Here is a 20,884-nt window from a genome sequence, read left to right as displayed (position 1 = left end):
CTAATATGAAATTACACACCTGCGAATCTAACATTTTACAATATTTATTTTAAAAAGGCCTTTACTTAAAATGTTACAAACAATATTCTGGACACATGACAAAGGCCGTACAATATTATATTTCAGTTTAACTGTACTTTAATTAAAATTGATCTTTTTTAAATAATACGTCTGCAATTAATTCATAAACAGCTTAACATATTATTTGACAGCACGAGCAATGTAATTAATTTCTCACAAATATTATTCCTTTTAAACAATATCACAAAATTCGACTGAATTTTATATCTTGCAATCTGAGAAAATTATTCCTAAATAACATGTTTGTTATAACACGATTCAAATATCAAAATTATTACTTGAGCACTGATAAAAATTATTAATAATTTATAAGTCTATTCTTTATTGTCATATATGACTTTAAGCATACACGCGCTCGAAATACTGCGTCTAAATAAGAAGTCACTCTACTTCGATTCTGACGTCACACGCGGGACTTGTTAGCGAGTCCTCGCAGCGACTGGAGCCCTCGGTCGCCTGAACTCGTGCAGCGATGGTCTCGCTGTCTCCGCCCCGCTCGCCCCTGATGCGCGCCGAGGCGGACACCGCCAGTCCTCGCTCCGGATCTCGGCTGACGACTCGTTCGACGATCTTCGGGATGGCGAGCCAACTCGCGACCGCACAATCTCCCACTATACGACGTAAATAACACTGTTCAGGACGCTCATGTTCCGTATAGCAATAAACACAACTCTTAGAGTAGCGATCCTGTCCTTTGTTCACTAGTCTGGTCGTATAGAGCATAATAAAATATTTTAGCTGCCCGTACCTCAAGTCTGCCGAACTTTATTTAAATGACTGCCTTAAACTTTAATGTTATTTATTTCGATAACGACGTACATGTAGATTATAATTATAGTAAACGTCACAGAGTCCTGTAGCGACAAACTTCACTACTTACGAAATTCCGACTCTGTTTCCCAGGCTTATTTGTTACCAAGGTTCCAACATTCAGTCATACTGCACATGTCCTTTGTAGGCATAGCTAATACGACTGCACACTGAAGTTACTCGTAACCTCTTCGATATCCACGTACTCGCTCCAGGTTCTGCACTCGTCATCGGCGAAGAGGGGCCAAGTCCGTGTTGAAAATAAAATGTGTATCTTACCAGACGAAAAAAAGATAAGTCCAGTGGAATACTCAACGCCCCTACGTCAGGCAGCATCACGTTCCTTGGCAGCGGTCCGGCGGCAGCGGTGCTCTGTGAAGGCAGCTTCTCCAAGACGGCGTCGCTGCAGCAGCTGGTGTCCAGGCAGTAGGCACACTCTCCTCCTATTTACACCAGCAAGCCTTGCAACGAACATTTCTTTCTGGAGTTTCCCTTACTGCAGTGGCCACATGAAGTTAGGCCAAACGCAGGCAGCCAACTTCTGAAAGTGACAGCGGGCCCGCGCGGCGATAGTATAACTTGGCGGGTGACCCGCCACGAGGCGGCTAAGAAAGACGGGTGGCCTGCCACCAGGCGGCAAAGGAAGACGAGTGGCCTGCCACCAGGCGACAAAGCCAGATGGGTGGCCTGCCACCAGGCGACAATGGAAGACGAGTGGCCTGCCATTAGGCGGCAAAGGAAAACGGGTGGCCTGCCACCAGGCGGCAAAGGAAGACGGGTGGCCTGCCACCAGGCGGCAAAGAAAGACGGGTGGCCTGGCACCAGGCGGCAAAGGAAGACGGGTGGCCTGCCACCAGGTGGCAAAGAAAGACGGGTGGCCTGCCACCAGGCGGCAAAGGAAGGCGGGTAACCAACCACCAGGCGGCAAAGCTCGGTGCACAATCAAATTTCTTACACAAACATTTATACGGTACGTTACAGACGTTACAGCATAATAGCTCAAGATGAAATTATGTTGCAATTTTTTCCTTTTTTGACGGCCAAAACTTTTGTGAGCTTTATCTAACAGCTTAGACTTGTCGGCGATGAGAAAATTGTTCTTTTTTTTTGGGGGGGGGGGGGGAGAGGGGTGTTTGTTTTTGAGAAAGTGCCTTGTAAATGGCAGCTAATAACCCCTCCTATGATACATTTGTAGGTACCAGACCCCCCCCCCCCCTCCTCTAGAAGACTGGCTTGGAGGGAGATGCAGCCTCGTCAACACGACAGCGACGCAGTGACCCAGACCAACACTCACTGCAAGAGCGGTGGCCATAGAGCATAGAGTAATACACCACTGTAGGTAGTACAAAATGGCCACTCAACACTATAGAAGCCTTGCGTTTTTTCCAGTTGTCTTTACAAAAGTTGCAAATTTTACAAAAAACATTATTTGCGTCAGTGTTTGTACGCATCGTATATGTATAACATGCAAAAATGCGGGCTGCCTATGTAAGCAGGCAATAAATAAACACGATACGTTCCAAATCTATAAGTAAAAAAGTTCTTTTTTCTTTGTTAGCACGTGGAGTAGCCGTCTTCGAGTTTTTAATGACTTCGTATACTGTGTAATTTAGCCACGCGCAAATTGTTGGAAAACACACTATATTGTGCTTACAACCCTATAAGTTATGAAGGCACGACACATTCTTTCTGCAAAAGGGTAACACTGACTACTGCTTTTTCTTTTACAACGTTTCAAAATTAATAAAATACTTAAGTCTATTGAAATTTACAGAACTTTGGTCACATATTGTGCGAATAACAACAAAAATTTGAGACTACAAAATGATACATTTACTAAGAAACACAAGCTCTAAGTTAATATGTTTTAGGTTTTCATAAATTTTCTTTTTTATAATTGTTCCTCAAAATATGAACATTTTTGGAGTATAGTTATGCATGAATATGAGTAGAAGTTACGCGTCTAAATGAATACAAATACAACTAACTACCTGTTTGTGAAAGTTTGTCTACATAAATTAAAGCACTTTTTAAAAGCGTTACAAATTATTTAAGGAAAAACTAAAGTGCTTCAGTTCTGTAGTTTTGACAAGCTTTCATTGCAAAGATATTTATTTGCCAGGGTATTTAATCCTTTATTTATGAGTTTACTTTATTCCAGCCGAATATTCTTAGTTCAACCACAGTTACTAAAATTTTCAAAAATTAATCAAAAAAGGCAATCAAAATTAATCTCCTTACACGATTTTATAAGCGCTAAAATATAGCACGAAACAATATTCAAGTAAGTAACAAGCAATAAGATACTGAGCGTCAAAAATAAAAAAAATGTGTAAGATTCTTTATCAGCGAAAATAATTGATGCTTTTTATATAATTAAATGCTTGTCAAATGAATATTTTTATGAAAATAATTGAAAAAAAATTATGAAATAGTACACGGTTAACGAAAGTCTTGAATACTATCTACTCACAGGATAATTTTACCGGAAATTTCATTCACTTAAAATATTCAGATTTAGAATTAACTGACAAAATTTTCGAATTGTTATTTGTTGTTTTATTTAGGTAGATTTCGTAGAAATACTAACTATTGTAGCCTTTACCATGATGCGATTTCCGGAAAATTTGTATATAGTTTTTCGTTTCATGGTCCATATACTCCAAATTTGTCAACTAAATTGTATGTGTGTGTGTGTATGTATGTATATGTATGTGTAAATATATATAATTTTTATGGACACGATAATTCCCGAAATTTTTCACAAATCACTTCCAAACTGTTACATAAAATATAGTAATGGAAAATCTCGGTCAAATTCATCAAAGGTTCAGAAAAACGGACCGTTTTTTTATAAACAGAAAAATCGCTATAGATGATATAATATGGCGAATATCAAATCCGTTTGAACGTAATATAACTCGTAGGCGTAATACCATAAAATTGTGTCTAAATAAATTTTGATACAACCAAACATAACTGCAAGGGGTCATAAAAAAAAGGGGGTTGGAGAAGAAAAAAATCCTTTACTCCTTTCGTAGGCACACCATCGAATCCGTTTAAAAGGTCTGTAAAACGTATATCTTTATTTAACACTTTTGTCTGAAACAATTATTGATAAGACGAACCATTTCTTCAAGGGGTTGAAAAACACAAGGTATAATTTAAGAAAAAAATTAATATTCCCGTACCATGTACACTATTAAATCCGTTCTTATATTTTATTTTACAATAACATTAATGATTGTCTACATTGAAATAATTTTAATACGACCTACCATTACTCCAAGGGGTGGAATAAACAGGGGTTGAATGGAAAAAAAAACATAACTTCATAGTAGGCATACTATGAAACCAGTTCAAATTGTTTGTAAACCCTACAATTATTATCTACAACTTTTGTTTGAAACAATTTCTGATAAAACCAACCATTGCTGCAAATGATAGTTAAAGAGGTGTTAAAATACAAAAACCTAAATTCATAAATCCCTTAGTAGGCACACCATTGTTTGAAAATCTTATAATTTTTATCTACAACTTTTTTCTGAAAACATTTTTGATAATACAAACCATTATGGCAAGGGGTTGAAAAGATCAGGGGTTGGAGTTAGAAAATAAATAAAACTTCTCTGCCATGTACACAAACGAATCCGTTCTTAAAAAATAAATCACTGCATTTTTATTAAGTGTATTTTACATTGCGATACAATATGCCAAAACAAAACATAAAAGACTGGAAATAAAATACCGTTACTAATGGGGAAAACAGGTGCACAAGGATAACCCAATAAATTAAATACAGTTTTATTTAGGTATTAACTAATAATCAGTTTCTTTAGCTACAATAATCTAAATGTCTGTCCACAAATTAATCACACATTTGCAAGTCCACTTTATGTCTTCCCACTGGAGCTCGGCTCGGCAATGGCTTTTCTCTACTGGTAGTTCTTACCACGCAACTCTCGGTCCTGCCTAACTGCTGCTTCTCACTACCCGCTCGTCCGCCGCACACACAACACCCTCCCCGAGGCTTCTGTCCCCGTTGCTCTGATCTTCGCACGTGAATCCCGTCGCTGTCGTCCGCTTCAGCTCGCCAAGGGGGGGGGGGGGGGGGGGGCACTCGCCCTCTTCACTTCGCTGCTGTCGAGAAACTCGCCCGTGTCGCCACCAACCTCTGTCATTTCTCGGCTGCAGGTCGGCCGGCATCGCCTTGTATACCCGCGAGGTTCCACCCTGGGAACACCTCCTAGCCCTCCGAAGTGTGCCCCACTCAACACTCGAAGCTGCGAGAACAACGGCGTTCTAGTTACGCCACTTCTCGCGACGGTGCTCTCGGGACGCACAGAACATACTAGGCACAACCCCCCACCTCCCCGGGCTCCACGGGACAGAGGCGTGTTTTTTCAGAAAACAGCCTGTCAATAAAGTCCATGTACTGGTTGGAAAAAAAAGGGGAGGGGACTGGCATTACCGTTGTCACTGCGGGAAGAAGGGGCCTCACAAAGACCCCCCACCCTCCCCCGCTGACCACTGCACCAGGCTGGCTTGCCTGCCTCGCAACTATTCAACTGCTGGGAGCTTTATATCGCAAGTGTATAAGGGACATAAAACAATAACAAATATCAAAACTTGGTTTTCTACTGTGGCAACTCATCCCACTGAGGAAGGTATATTGTGGAAAATATTTACATTGGTATCCGTGAATTTGACCAGCTTGTGGGAGTGCCGGTTAGCGAAATCTGGTGCCACGAGTGGTTGTGATTTTGGCGAGATGCCTTTGCCGAGGCTTTATAGTCTCAATAAAACAAACGCTGGCCAATAATTTGATAGCTACAGTTTTAGTCTGTGATGAAAATCGACAGTTTAAGTCAGTTATTTTCAAATCACTTTAAAACGACTCGTAAAAATTTCACGTCTGATACCAGTGATGCCGAACGTAATAAAACTGTTAACACCTTTACTACTAGTATAAGCAGTATGATAGCGAGCACTTTGTTTAAAAATAAACCACATTTAGAGAACCCCAACCAAGAATGTATTTTGCATTTTCTTCTTAAGGTACAAAAAAATAATTTTTTTCCCCAAATGATCAAGAACTATTTTATTTATGCATTGATACATGTCCAGGTCGCGCGGTAGGCCTACATTACAAGCAATAGAAGACGGCGATAGTTGGAAAATTCTTAAAAATGAATTATGGCTTCATTTGTGACCCAAAATTATTCTTAAAAATTATAAACGTGATACAGTTTGTCGTTTTAGATGGATGGAGAAACCTTAAGTGATTATTTCCAGAACTTTCCTAACCATAGTGATGTTTTAGGATAGGATGGGACGATAAGGCTTTCATCGAAATTTTACTTGAAAATATGTCTCCGCACATTCACCCGCATTATGCTTTTCTGAGTAAACCTATCACTTTTTCTGGAATACGTAGTTGGGCGATTGCAGTTGATAAAATCATTAATATGTGTACTAAGCATAACGAACAAATCGACCATAGTCATGACAGATTTTCTGAAATCGCCAAGTAGCCCCTGACAAAAAGAAGCCGGCTGAATGTTAGTAAAAATAATTATCCACATGATTTTAATCTTGTTCTTTTTGGATTTTGTGAGGTTTTTGGGGTCATTGTAATCTTTTGTAATGTTTAGGCTTTAATAATTCTGTCATATAGAGGTCCAATATACATTTAGAAAGGTGTTAATTTAAGGTATTGTTGATATATTACATGTTTTGTAAAATTTCGCTATTGTGCTTTCATGTCCACCCCTATGTGATTGGTGTTTCATTTTTCTGCTTCCCGCTAACTTATTTACTAATTGTTTTATGTTACTAATTTCTTTCTGAAATGATTTGATGCCTGTAAATGTTCCAAAGTTAGTGACTAGAGACCTTTAGGTTTGTTAGCCTCACCTAAAAATATTTATATATATTTTTAATTTAAATAATTTCTTTACCTTTTTATATTCAGTTTTTACAATTCTATCATTTATCCAGCCTTTGAAAAGTTTGGCACCACATTCTGTTTGTTCGGGCGCGGTGCTCGTGCTCCGGTGACGTCATGAAGCAACTGGACAGGACGCGCGGGTGGACCGAGTGCACGAACTGGGAACTAAACGAGATCTTTAACTTTTTATACAACCGGCACTGACATCATTAACACTTTGCGCAAATGTAAAGAATACTAATAAAATAACTTTTAAGATATAGTTATTTTAGGATTTGCTAATTATTTCTTTTATTAATTTTTTTTAATTTGGCAAAGATATTAGTAATAAATATAGTATTCTTGTACCATGTAGTTTAGTCATTTTCTGACCTCCCTCCGCCCGCTATTGTCACATTGCGAACCTTTAAATAATGCCATCCATAGATAGAGGAGCTCACTAGAGTAGTAAGACAAGAATAACAAGTATCTTAATTCATTATCAATATTTCAATTCGCATTAGAGGACAGGCCAGTGAATCCAGCCGTCCATAGAGTTGCGCACGGAAGAAAATGGAGGGCTTTGTAGAACTCCCTGTTGAAATTTTAAAATAAAGACGGAATTTTTTGCTAATATTAAAACCTATAAATTATGGTAGGTGATCAAAGTAAACATTACAAGCTGCATTTAACTGAAATATAATTTAGTTTACAGAATATTTACGACTATTTCATTTAACATGTATAGTACATTCAATGTTCGTTAACAACATTTTATGTATTTAGTTTATGTAAACATAATGAAAGCTATGATGTACAAATATTAATTATAGTGTGAAATTCACCTCATTAAAACCTACAAAAATACAAATTATATATTTATCAATTTAAAAAAAACTAAACACGACACAAGCCCCTCGATAACATAAAATGTCATACTCGTAAGTGTAACCTACCTATACATATAGACAATCTCTATAACCTACTACAGCTTAAAAATAAACCTGATTGATTTACTGGTGGCTAGATTACACATCGTGTTATTATAATGAACATTTTTAAAATATACAATTATAATGACTTCATAAGGCCAAAAACTGTGAAATTTGATGAATTGAAAATATAACGAAAAATATATATCCTGCATAGGCTTATGTGAAAAATGTACTCCAACCATTCGATAAATCACATCATCCGATAAATGTCCACTTTTTTGCGATAAACGCCTGCGAGGAAAAGGTTTGCAGACACGCAGACAGTGCGGTAACACGGGTAGCAAGTCTTTCAGGGGCACAAAAACTTGCACCAGTGTGTGATTTTGGAGAACTCACACCACTACAGATAAAATATAAATACAATTTTTACTAAAGGTAATTTTTTTAAGTGCGGGTAAAGTTTTTTTTTTTTTTTATAAATATTTTACTCCAACTCCGGTGTGTCTTTTGTAGTATTGACACTCTCGAACATTATAATAAGAAGCCTTAAGAGTTTCTATTTTTGCGATATTTTGTTACTGTACAGTATTTGGACGACGTTTCTCATTTTTTATAATTTTTCATAGCCATATTTATTTATTGTATATGATTTCTCAATCCTCTCATCTAAAAATAATCAAAGATTAGTCTTATTTTAAGCACACATCGTTGGTAATATTTGCCTAACACTATCTGGCATATAAAATGAGCACATTTATTGCGATGATGCTGGCAGATATGAAGATGCCCGAGTGGCGAATGTGACGGGAACTGGGGCGAGCTCTAGACTATAGGAATAGTGCGGTGGACATGGTTGCAGGTTCAGGAAATGTAAGCTCCATCGTCTATTGACGCTAGGTAGACTTGCAATAAGCAGTGCATTAAGCGTGCGTGCCCTCTTTGATTTTTATCATTTACTGATTATATCGCTACGAAATTCCAAGCATAAACCAATGTCAGTGAAACAGACTAGTTTCTGTTAGCTCGTGACAACAATTTCAAAATGGCGTGCAAAACCTACGTAAATAATATATTATAAAAAAAACATTAAATAAAATGCAAAATAAACATGCAAGAATAGAATAAAATTCGAATCAAGTTAGACACTAGAACATTAAAAATATCACACAAAATTTTGTTGGATAAAGCCATACTTCCTAGTTTATATATATAAACAAATGTATAGCCTTTATTCTTTGCAAACTTAATATAAAAAATACGATTCTTGAACTCTGTATCAAAGTATCAATTCATGGTAGATTGTGCTACGTCTACAACAGAAGTTCGTATGAAAGCAATAATTTGTTCATTACGGATAAATGTATAGACTTTTACATATTGTGATTACCTTGCACAAACTTGTTCATAAATTCGTACAGTATGGAAATTTTTAATTCCAAACTTAAGTTAAACTCTGGAAAGAGCTATGCAAACTAATTTTTATAGCATTTTCAAAATGCATATTTGAGGTTTATTACTGAACTTCTAAAAACTATAATTATTATTTTTCGCATGAAGTGTAGTAGTAAGGAAAGTATATTTTTACGACTGTTTTAAAAAATGTTATTATTTACAGCAAATTCTTCTAATTGTAAACAATATTTAAACCTTGAAAAATTTCTTTTTACAAAATAAAACAAAAAATGAATGCAAATAAAATTTTCCTTGAAACTTTTAACATTCACAAATCTTTCAGCTTGGAAAAATCCACAGAGAAGCTTTTATTGTTTTCTCTTGTACTTAATTTATAATTTTAATCAACTATCTGTATGAAATGGTTTCCTTAATAAAATACTTAATGAATCTTATTTAATAGTTATAATGTTATAATATTGGTTGCTTAAAATTACTATCAGAAAAACTATAGAAAATCACATTTTTAATCAATTAATCCTTTTAAAGAAGATATTACATTTTATCTCTCAGGTGACTTTAGTACCAAACTTCATATGTTTAGATACTGTATGCTCATGTACAAATTATTTTTTTAATGTTTGGAATGATTCCTAGTTTTTTGGTACAGTAAAAACCTGTTAAGTTTCTTAATGTACTTACATAGTTAGAATAATTGAAAGGGTAAAATGGTATCTATAGATAAAATGTTAATTTTTTTAAAAACTTACTATGCTACTTTGTAGATAGAATTTTACTGTACTCTTTATGGTGAAGTTTTATGAATGTTTTTCCTATAAAGGTTTTTAATTGCTGTTCATTGGGTCAGCATGATAATTTGTTTGCAGATTTTGGAAAACTTGATCATGACTAAGAAGAAATGCCATTTACCTTTTTAATTTTCGTATGTAAACATATCTCAAAAATTTTCTTTGAAAATTGTCGTTCATGTATTAAAAGTTCATCAATAAGTTTTATGCAAAAGAATTTTAAAGTGCCTTTTAGTTGATCCTGTATAAATTTATGTGCCACTAATTTTAAAAAAAAAGCTTATCATTATAAATGTCATTCCTAAAATAAATTCAAAGTTTTAACTCCAATAGTTGGCCTTTAAAAATAATTGTTTTGTAAGGGTATAGTTACATATATAGGTACATGTATTTATCACTGAATACCTAAAAAATTTAAAAAAGAATAACGTTTTTGAGTTTTTTATATATTTTATGTAACACCAAGACATTTGAAATAATTATAAAATTAGAATAACGTAGTTTATTATTTTATTGATAGTGACATTATTTGATGCTAAGAAATTAATAAGAAAATCTTGCACCATTTTTAGTAAATTTTACGCAGTTAAACGCATAGAATCTTTGCAAAGCTCTACTTCATGAGTTCTTATATGTATAAAACTTTACAATTATATATGCCAATATACATTGAATCAATAATTCACGTTTTAACTTGAATGTAACCGCGATAAACGCATGCATATAGCAGTAAATTTAAGAAATTGTTTTCACCATATTTCAGACTTATTTATAACCCTCGTACTGTTTTGTTGTGTTCCGCAACATGTCGTCATTAATGTTTCTGATGTAGTTTGTGATGATCCCTAGGATTTGCGCAAGTATGAGCCCAACCCACTAACTTGACCCCAAGGGGGGCCCCAGAATGAAGGTCAGAGGAGGGCCGAATTAAATGCTCTAATACAAATTTAGTACACTTAGAATTGATAAATTTATTAAATTTTATTTGTGGTTCCAAACGTCCCATTATCTACAGCACCGCAGTCAAAGAATACTTCAGTAAGTATTGTAAAACTATGATAAGGAATTAGGAGAAAAATTTAAAATTATTAAAGTTTCATGTGGGGCAGTCGTTATGCCCCCCTCTGGTTTCAAAAATGCTTGTCTCCCTTCAGGTGGCCCCGCAGAAATACCTCGACGATATTCTGATGACCCAGCCATTATTTCATCAATATGAGCCTTAATTTCAACAATAACAATAATAATATTCATTATAATTATTCGAGAAAAATTATCATATATACGACAAACAATTTTAAGATCACACATAACAATATCATTTGAATGAAATCATAATCTACCTCTAACTGAACATACTTACATAGAAAGAAGTCAGGCGAGATTATGCCTGTGGATCGCAGAGGCAACATGTACTTTGAGAAGCTGCTTGTGATGTCTGCGGACACACTGAAGTAGGTCTTCAGTCTACTTAATGCCCACGAGTCTATCAATAAATTCCTTGTAAATTGGTCCTTTGCACGGGATTTTCACTTTTTCGGTAAAAAACAAAACATGGTTCAACAATTCTGTACGCAGGCTCCACGCATCACACCACAGCCACAAAACATGGCGCCCTGTACGGTCTCTAATGTGCCTTATAAGAAGCCTGTCTCCTGGGTTAGGTGGCACGACAATGTTTTTGTTCAGGTCAGTAAGCGGTCTTGAATGTCGTTCTCAAAAATAAATCAGGCACTGCAGGTCGATGTTTTCCAGTCTCGCTAAGAAGCGAGCCCGTGTTCGCCACTTTCTCTGCACGCACGTTCCACTACAGCTAGAAATCAACTTCGAAATAACCCATGGACGAAAATCGTACCTGGAATGATAATATAAAAAAAATACTCATCATTCTGATAGAATTACTTGATAAGTAATGTACCTTGACTCAAAATAAGTAATCATCACCTATTCCAATGGTAAAATTTTATATGTATGGCCCTGTACTAGTTTAGAGGCTCTATGCATTGAGACGAAAATAATCGAGTTTCAAGGTATTTTGGATTCTACAACAATATCATATATTAAATTTATGATTTATTTATTATTTTTATTTTTATATCATGAAATTGTAAGGTTCATTCTTGAGTAACACTCCAAACAAAAATAAAAATAAGTACACATATAAGTATTGGCGGTGACATAAGGAAACTTCAAAGACATTCAATGACAAAGATGTCTCATAGAGTTAATAGAAGAAAAAAAACCTGGAAAAATGGAAAGGTGATGTAGAATGAACATTTTTATCCTACCTTTAATTCATGATGTGAGAAGCAGGAAGTTAGGAAATACCAGTCCATGCACGTACGAACTTTTAAAAATTTTAAAGGTTCTTAAATGATAAAATAATATTTACCATGCCATATGGTTGGAAACATGTTAAGACGTAGATATGGAAAGACAAAGGAAAAGAAAAACAAAGATATGCTTGTGAGAAATAAGGAAAAGAAAGAAGTATCAGAAGGGAAAAAAAAATGATGAAGTAGTCTCGCCGAGTGAAGAAAAGCCATGAATGTTTAAACCAAGAGGCAAAGGAGAATTTGTAACTAGATTGTTCTGGCAAGCGGGCGCCAGCGAGTCGCGTCGTCGCATCGCGGCTTAGCTCTCCGTCAGAGCCCTCGTGCTTGGTCTACGTACTTGTCCACCCGCCATTTATATGTATTATAACAAATAATTTATTATATACATTACATACAAACATACATCTCAAGTCCCTTCTAAAGTTAAACATCCAAGTTTGAGAGCAGCGAAGAACTTCACCTGAAACACGATTTGAGTCCCCTGTTGTGGCTCTGAAAGTTCCGAAATGTGGCCCACCCCTGCTTGCTTGCTTGAAAAAATTAAACAGGTGATGTAAAGTTTCATCACAAAATAAAATTTGATTTTTTTTTTCCAAAGGAAAACACTTTTATGTTGAATTGTTTTTGTGAAATTATTTAATAATTAAACTTTAACAATTTGGTTACATGATTACGGAACGTTACCGTGTTTAAAACGGCGGAGTAAAGACACCAATAGTTAAAGCTAGATTACTATGATGCAAAAGCGTAGGCTTAACCGCATTTATAAAATACAATAATACATCACTAGCCGAGAAGAAACATTCCTGATGCTAACAACACAGTTCCAAACACGAAGGGAATACCTTCAGTATTGAAGGTGCAAAAGCCTTTAGATGTCAGGCTCGAACTTCTGACGCGTTTCTGAGGATCGCTGTTACCGTGTATTAATATCAGTCCTGTACACCTCGCCGGTATAGGTATCGCTCGCCATATCTGAGTACTGGGTCTTCCACTAACTTTTGAGTATTCTCTCTGGTCCGGAACTGTTAAGCATCATTAAACTATCTTTCTTTTTTCAATAACTAGACATATTTTATATCATTATCTTTTTTTTAAGAAACAAACTAAACAATCTTTTTTCCATTAGTAAGTTCTGATAAGTTCATTTAAATAAAACTTGGCAGTAGAGTAAATTCATACGTGTAAGACGTCGACACGTATAGTTAAATGGCTGTAAACACATGAATTTAAGTTTATACTTAAAACTAAAAATCTCTCATCGACAACAACACGCTTATTTAATATGTTGAAAATTCCTTTGAAAAATACTGGTATTACACAATTTTCGATGCAATGAACGATTTAGATTATACTTTTATAAGCGAGAAGATATTAAAACACAATAAGAAACAACGGGATAATCAGTTATCGACTTTGATAAGGAACCATTACCTTTTATTTTCCCCTCGGAAATTAGAAATACACGCAGCTAGGCCAAAATTTATATATATGTATATATATGAATTTCATAACGAAAGATCAGTGTCCTACCGGTGCGTCAGAAAGTCAAACAGCTTTATCAGAAGTTTCTTGTATTTATATTAAAAAATGAATATTCCAAATACTTTGTGCCACTGCACAGCTGTTGTGAGATACATGCTCAACTTGTTTAAGTTTTTATTCTCTTTTGTTGGCAAACTGGACTTCATGTAGGCTCTCATTTTTTTCATTTTTTTAGTAATTTTTTTACATTGTTTTAGGTAACGTGCCTTAGTCTTAAGGTTGTTCAAATAGGCATGTAACTATAAATTAATTCAAAGTTGTAAATTTTAACAAAATTAAAAAGAAAATAATCATTGTGAAGTGTCTCAAGATTTACAGATAAACAAATGGACAGTAAACATTTTGAAGCTAAAGTTTAAATAACTTAATCTATTTAAATCAAATTGTCTGTAGGACTTAATCCTAGAAGTGTAAATGCCACAATCGTGTAACAGTTTGTTTTAAAAAATAATATCCTAATTGTAGTAATTTATGTTTTTTTTTTTGCGAGGGCCCCAAACTAAATTATGTAAGTTGTATTGAAGTCAGTATGTAACATCAAATAATCATTACAGATATCAATATGTATTATGATATAGATATTCTGTTTAATTATAAATTATGGCATGAACTCTGAAGTATATTTTTTCAAACAAGATTAACATATTTTCCTTTTAGTATTGATTTATTAACATCTTTTTGAGACTGTACTCTGTTGTACAAGCCAAGTGATTGAGTCAGTAAGCGCATTTTTTTTTAAATTCTGATACTTATCTCTACACACGTGGGACGGAGTGCCATTGAGCCTAGATATCGGGGCTTCTCTGTCGTGTATTTTGTGAGGCGAACCTACATACGCATGGGCAACGGCAGGACTTGACGAGTTCCGTTGAAATGAAATACCACTGACTGTCATATTGCAACGCTGCGAGAGTAAGCGGCAACTGGTTGACCTGGGGGGAGGGTTGAATTGGGTTGAGGAGGGGGGGGGGTGAATTGGGTGGAGGGGGGTGTGAATTGGGTGGAGGGGGGTGTGAATTGGGTGGAGGGGGGTGCGGTGAGTAAAGGTTCGGGGTGAAGGGCTGAAAAATTAAGCGGAAGGGCACGTTCAGGCGATTAGATTCCACGACCAACGGTTCCCTCACTCCACTCCTCCCCCCCCCCCCCTCCCCTTGCCTGACAGCGCTGGACGGAATACGTGATGTAATTGCGGTTAGTAGTCGCTAAAGCGAAAACAGCGCGATAGTTTGTTTGCAATGGCAGTTTAGCCTTGAAAATTGCGCACAAGCCTCCTCAAGAAACGCGAAGCACGCGCGCGGGTGTGTACAGATCAGAGCTACACAGCTGCTGGCTCCAAACTAGCTTCAATAGCTCCAATGACTTCAAACGGTTTCAATAACTCAAAATGATTGCTTTCAACAGGCCCATTCAAGTTATACAAGTCATTGGTTGTATGCAGCCCACACCTCTTGGTTCACGAAGTAAAATCTACGTTCCTTTGATGATACATAAATATATGTCCATTTTGCGGAACAAGAAGAAATCGTAACCTGTCGACCAATGTGATTGGATCTTTCCACTACGTGTAATGAATCACTACCGTCGCTGTCATCTTCCTAACATGTCAACTATTAATATTTAAAAAATCTATTAAGTCTTCATTAAAACCTTCACCAGCCTCATAGTAATAATAAATATCATCATCCCAGGATTGACATCATCAAACATGAGTCATGTTACATGATCAGTATGACTCCTATTAATTTTAACGCATAGTTTCCATTGTTTTGGTCTCAGAGCTTCATTACAGTCTTCGATCTTGTCGCAGAGGCGACTAGAATTTTCTGTGTGTATATATATATATATATATATATATATATATATATATATATATATATATATATATATATATATACACACACACACATATTTCATTTTCCACCGACGTGGAGCTTTCTTCTTCCCGCGTCATTTTAATACCTGCAATAGCTTTCAATTCCAAATCATTAGTAATAATTGGAAATGAGAGGTTGTAAGGCGCCTAAGGTACCCGTTGAAAAATGGTGAATATAACAAAGGCTTTAATTTAATACAGACGAAATGTTTATGAAAAATTAAGTCCCTTTTAATAATGTGGATATGAAATTTATTTCTTATATTTCTGTGCCATTTTCCAATAATGTTAGCAGCAAGAAATTAAGAAGAATATAATATAAAAAAATTGAAAAGGACGTTACTACAAAAAAGCAAATCTGCCAAAAAACATTTGGGCGTACAAACATATATAGGCCTACATACAAGACAAAAATACCAATGATTTTAAAAATAAAAATATAAAATTTAAAAAATTTAAATAAATATTTTAGAAAGGGCATAAGTACATAATGCTAAATATCAAAAGATTCCCAATGACGCAAACTTAGATTTGCAAAAAGAGAAACATTTTCACAGTTTTTCGTTCAGAGCTAAACTTTTTGAGATACAAGCCTTTTTAGTAATTATAAGCATAGTGTCGTTTCGTTAAATGTGCATAGTCGACTGCAGTCAGGTCATGATTGGCCTTATTCTTCGGAGATTCCTTGTTTGTTTTTTTTTACGCCTGATATCAAACATAAACTTTTTAAAATGTTGGTCGCTTATCGGCGAATAGCACATCTTGGTTCGGAGACGCTTGGCCTATGCGCATGATTTTGTACATGAACTGTTTAAAATGTTCGCCAAGTATCGACGAAAAATACGTCTTGGCTACTGACTGGATGTTTCTGACCACCAACTGGATGCGGCTGGCCACCTACTGGACATGTGTTCCTGGTCACTGAATAACAGTGTCTGGCCATCGACTGGGCGTACCTTGCCTTCAACTTGACGTGATAGCCTTTCAAACCAACTGATGGTGCGTGTCTGGCAAACTGGCTGATGTGTATGACCACCGACTGGACATAGCTAGTTAATCGACTTACATTAGGAAATGTGCTGAAAACACATGTCAAGGCACGCAAAGGACTCGCTTCGCTTTATAAGAAGACTGTATACATCGAGAAACGTTAGTTCTTGGTGTTTTGTAATTGCAGAATTTCTGTAATAATTTTTTTTATTTATAATTTTGTTTTTTTCTCGAAGCAAGCATTTTTTATAGTTTTAATTAAATTATATTTTATTGCATTAAAAGCAAGGATCGAATCAAGGACAGAAATCAATTGAAAAAAATCGTATTTTTAACAAGTGAATTTTTAAAATAATATTTGGAGCTTTTTCCGAAGTTTTAGGTTATAATTACAGATTTTCAATATGGCGGCCAATATGGCAGGACGCCCTGGTAATAAATGATTACTACAATTTAGCGGGTAAAAATCAAACTAATATGGTGGCAGATCCCTCTAGCACCCTCTGGCAGACGTAAGCAAGATGTCGGCAGCAGCCTCCAGCAGACGAAAACACTATGACCTCCGTGACGTCACACTGTCGTAATATCTCCTAGCATAAGTGGTGGGAGGTCAGTCTGCCAGTGGCTTCCATGGAAGAATCTGTCACCATTTTTAATCTATTGCCCTCGCCGGGTTCGAACTGCGTACTCCATTAATGATTTTTAAATCAAAATTTAATAATTTTTTTATGAATTTTAAATTTTTTTCTGCTTTACTAGCATAAAAACAAATTTTCAAGATGGCGGACAGTTGTTAAAATACGTAGTTCTTTTTATTGATATTTTATTAAGTACATTTTTTATTAATTTTAATTTTTTTTATAATTTTAAAGCAAAAAAATTCTGATTTTCAAGATATACGGCCGTAACTAAAAGTGCAACGTTCTAGAATCCAATATAGCGGGTGTGACGTAAACATTTTTTATTAAAATATATATATATAATTTTAATTAAGAATTTTTAAATTATTGTTATTAAATTACGTGTTTACTCTCTCCGGGAATCGAACTGAGGACTTAAATGGATTAAGTAACTAAACGCTTGAAGCAAGCAATTTTTTTTTATTTTTCGGGAATTTTTTGGTTAAAAATTAAAAAATTTCAAGTTTACTGTCAAGGTCGGTGACGGCTAGACGACGGGTAATTTAAGCCGCTATGGGGATTTATTTCTAAGGCAAAATTCTTTTGAGGCATTCCGAATTCCGAATTTTTGAATTTTTGAGGGATAAAACGGGAAATTTTCCCCCAAAACGGGAACTATTCCCTCAAAATAAAAAAATTTCTAGGAAATTTCTAGGAATTTTTGAGGAACTTTGAAGAAATTCGACACCAAGATGGCCGCCGTGACGCCATCGGTGATGTAGTTTTCAAGGCAGAAGACGCCACCTAACACCTCAGCCTTGAAAACTATCGGCTTCTTTTCCCCTAAATACATTTGTACTCAGATTCTGTACTCCAGTTAAATTCCTTTATGCACTATATTTTAAACATAAGTTTTTATTTGCAAATAAATTCTAAGATTTTAATAAAATTAATTTAAAACCCCTAAATTCCATTTATCAATTCATTGCAAATAATAAACTTTTCCAGGCACGCTTAATGCAAAATCTTTGTAGTTTTGGGTACATCTGAGTTTCAAGTCCTGTCTCAGGCACGAATAATTTAACAATACCTAATTTCCTGTGCAAGTCTACGAAAGAACAATTGCGCAACACTATGTAAAGAGCAAGTTGAGTTAAGCCCAACTGCGAAAGCTGGGTTTATTCCACACAGTTGTCAACGGGAGCTCAATGCGACGGGACTTCTAAGATAACATTCAGCTACAAACCACTTGGTATCCGAAAGAACGCTCTTAAATTAAGTTATAATGGAGACTGGAATCGAACAAATAACGCTCACAACCAGCGCATGATCTTTCAGCGATCTTGCAATCCAAAGACTCTTTAACTAATTGAAGAAAATCACCATCAGTTTAAAGTTCACATCGAAACCATGAACAACAAAATTATTTGATCATATTATTTGGATCTGGTGTTCCCGTTAAAATAGTGTAAATAAATTCATTACAATATTTCTTATCGTTTTAAACTACGTACGGAATTATGAAATACTATTACATTTTTCAAGTTATAAAAAAAAAAAAGAATTCAAACATTTCGTCTTTAAAAAAAATATTTTTTTTTTTTTTTTTAACTTTTAGGGAGTACAGCGCATACTATATTATACAATTTGAAATTATAAACCATACAGCTTTCACGTGGAAGGTAATTTTTTTCTCAGCAACAATAATTTACTGCGAAACAAGTACAGATCATCCTTCTTTTCAAAACGCAGAGCACATGTATGCAGGCTGTCCGAGAAATCCTGGTTGCACACGCTGGGGTGACTCTAGCAATAGGCATAGAAATCTCAAAACCCACTTTGTCTAGATAACGTTTTTTTTCTAGAAAAATATTTTTAAAAGATAATATGTTATTCCATACAACGTAAGGTTGAAAAACAACGAATATAAGGATGATTATCATATTAAAACTACAATTATTACATGACAAATGGCGCATACTAATACTGCCTGGAATAAACAAAAATATTCGAATTTTTTTTAGTTATATGTGAATTTATGACATTTCGTAGAAAAATACATCTGGCACCCTAAGTTTGCATACAATAATTCTCTAAAATTTTCAAGCTTCTGCTGTAGCTACTAGAAAAAGACAATAAATTCACTTTAACAATAGTTTATAAATTAAAGTTAGAAAGAAAGTAAAAAAAAAAAGTGAAGTGAAACTAAACATACGATATCTACATTTTATGAGCACCGAGTCGGTATCCAAGAGGTCTGGCAATGTAAACCATCTGAGAGATTCCCTCTCATCAAGATTCAGTACTCTTAAAAATTAGCAAGTAAATTAAATCAAATTGCAATGTCTCATAACGCCTTCGCAGACAAAGAGGAAAGAAATGCCAAAAGAGTGGACTTCAGTGTTATTTTAGAATGTTATTTTACTATTTCAAACAAACAAAAAAATCACCAATGAGTGTTAAAATAAAAATTTTCGAAACCAGGAAATCAGTATAAACAAAGCTTATTCACAATCTTTCAAAATAATACCTCCCAATGACCCCATATACGTAGATTAATTTTAAAAGTTCAAAATTAAAGTGAAAAGAGCTGTGAATCAACCACAAAGCCCAAGATACTATTAATGCATACAGGTTGGTCAAGGGCGCAGCAACTAAATTTCCAAAACGGGGGGGGGGGGGGGGCAATATACCTTCTTATAAAGAATCATCGATCCCCCCGTATGGAAGCGGGGGGTCTGGGCGTCCTCCCCCGGGAAAATTTGTATTTCAAGGTGGAAAATGGTGCTATTTAAGCAGTTTTATTATCTAAAAATTGATTACACAGCACTTTCTACGCCCCCGTTTGCCCCCACTTCAAGGTTTCAGAAGGGGGGGGGGGGCAAAATACCCTTGCCCCCCCCCCTGTTGTTGCGCCCCTGAGGTAGGTGTACCTAGCGCCAAAATGACTCGGGACTCGGCCTACTCGTGGTCGGCGAGACACACTCCCCACGGCACCCGGCGAGCACCCACCTGCTGCGAGAGCTTGGTCATGTCGACCGGCTTGATCCTCTTGAGCGCCGACAACCGCTCCAGCCGCTCGCGCGCCTGCTGCTCCACGGCGATGACGAAGGCATCCTGCACGTTGCTGTTGTGCACCAGGTCCGCGGCTGCAACACAGCACAGGAGCCCGTGCAGCTGGCTGTCCGCGTGGCTCGACCTCCTCTGCCACTCTCCCGCCTGCAGTAGCAAGCTCACCACGCGCCACGGGTCCGCGGCACAAGCAACTACCACAATCACACTCCTGCTGTAGCAGGCTGTCCGTGTGGCGCGACCACCGCTGCCACTCTCCTGCTGTAGCAAGCTCACCACGCGCCACGGGTCCGCGGCACAAGCAACTACCTATACCTCACGCTCACGTGTAGCAGGCAGTCCGTGTGGCGCGACCACCTCTACCACTCTCCTGCTGTAGCAGCTTACCACGCGCCGCGGGGCTGTGACGCGAGCAACTACCACAATCACACTCCTGCTGTAGCAGGCTGTCCGTGTGGCGCGACCACCTCTGCCACTCTCCCGCCTGCAGTAGCA

General features: G+C 36.3%; 1 protein-coding gene across 1 annotated transcript in view; it reads right to left on the bottom strand.

Annotated features, from left to right (window-relative positions):
* Positions 1-20,459, bottom strand: part of LOC134527915 (protein PALS1) — a 310,393-nt gene extending 289,934 nt beyond the window's left edge. Inside the window, exon 1 of the mRNA XM_063360947.1 lies at positions 20,330-20,459. Within this exon, the coding sequence (XP_063217017.1) occupies positions 20,330-20,350 (21 nt within the window). The 5' untranslated portion in view covers positions 20,351-20,459. The remainder of the gene's footprint in view (positions 1-20,329) is intronic.
* Between the last annotated feature and the right edge of the window lie 425 nt (positions 20,460-20,884).

Source organism: Bacillus rossius, chromosome 1, assembly GCF_032445375.1.
Source record: "Bacillus rossius redtenbacheri isolate Brsri chromosome 1, Brsri_v3, whole genome shotgun sequence".
NCBI classification, from domain to species: domain Eukaryota; kingdom Metazoa; phylum Arthropoda; class Insecta; order Phasmatodea; family Bacillidae; genus Bacillus; species Bacillus rossius.
This window is presented reverse-complemented; position numbering and strand designations above follow the sequence as displayed.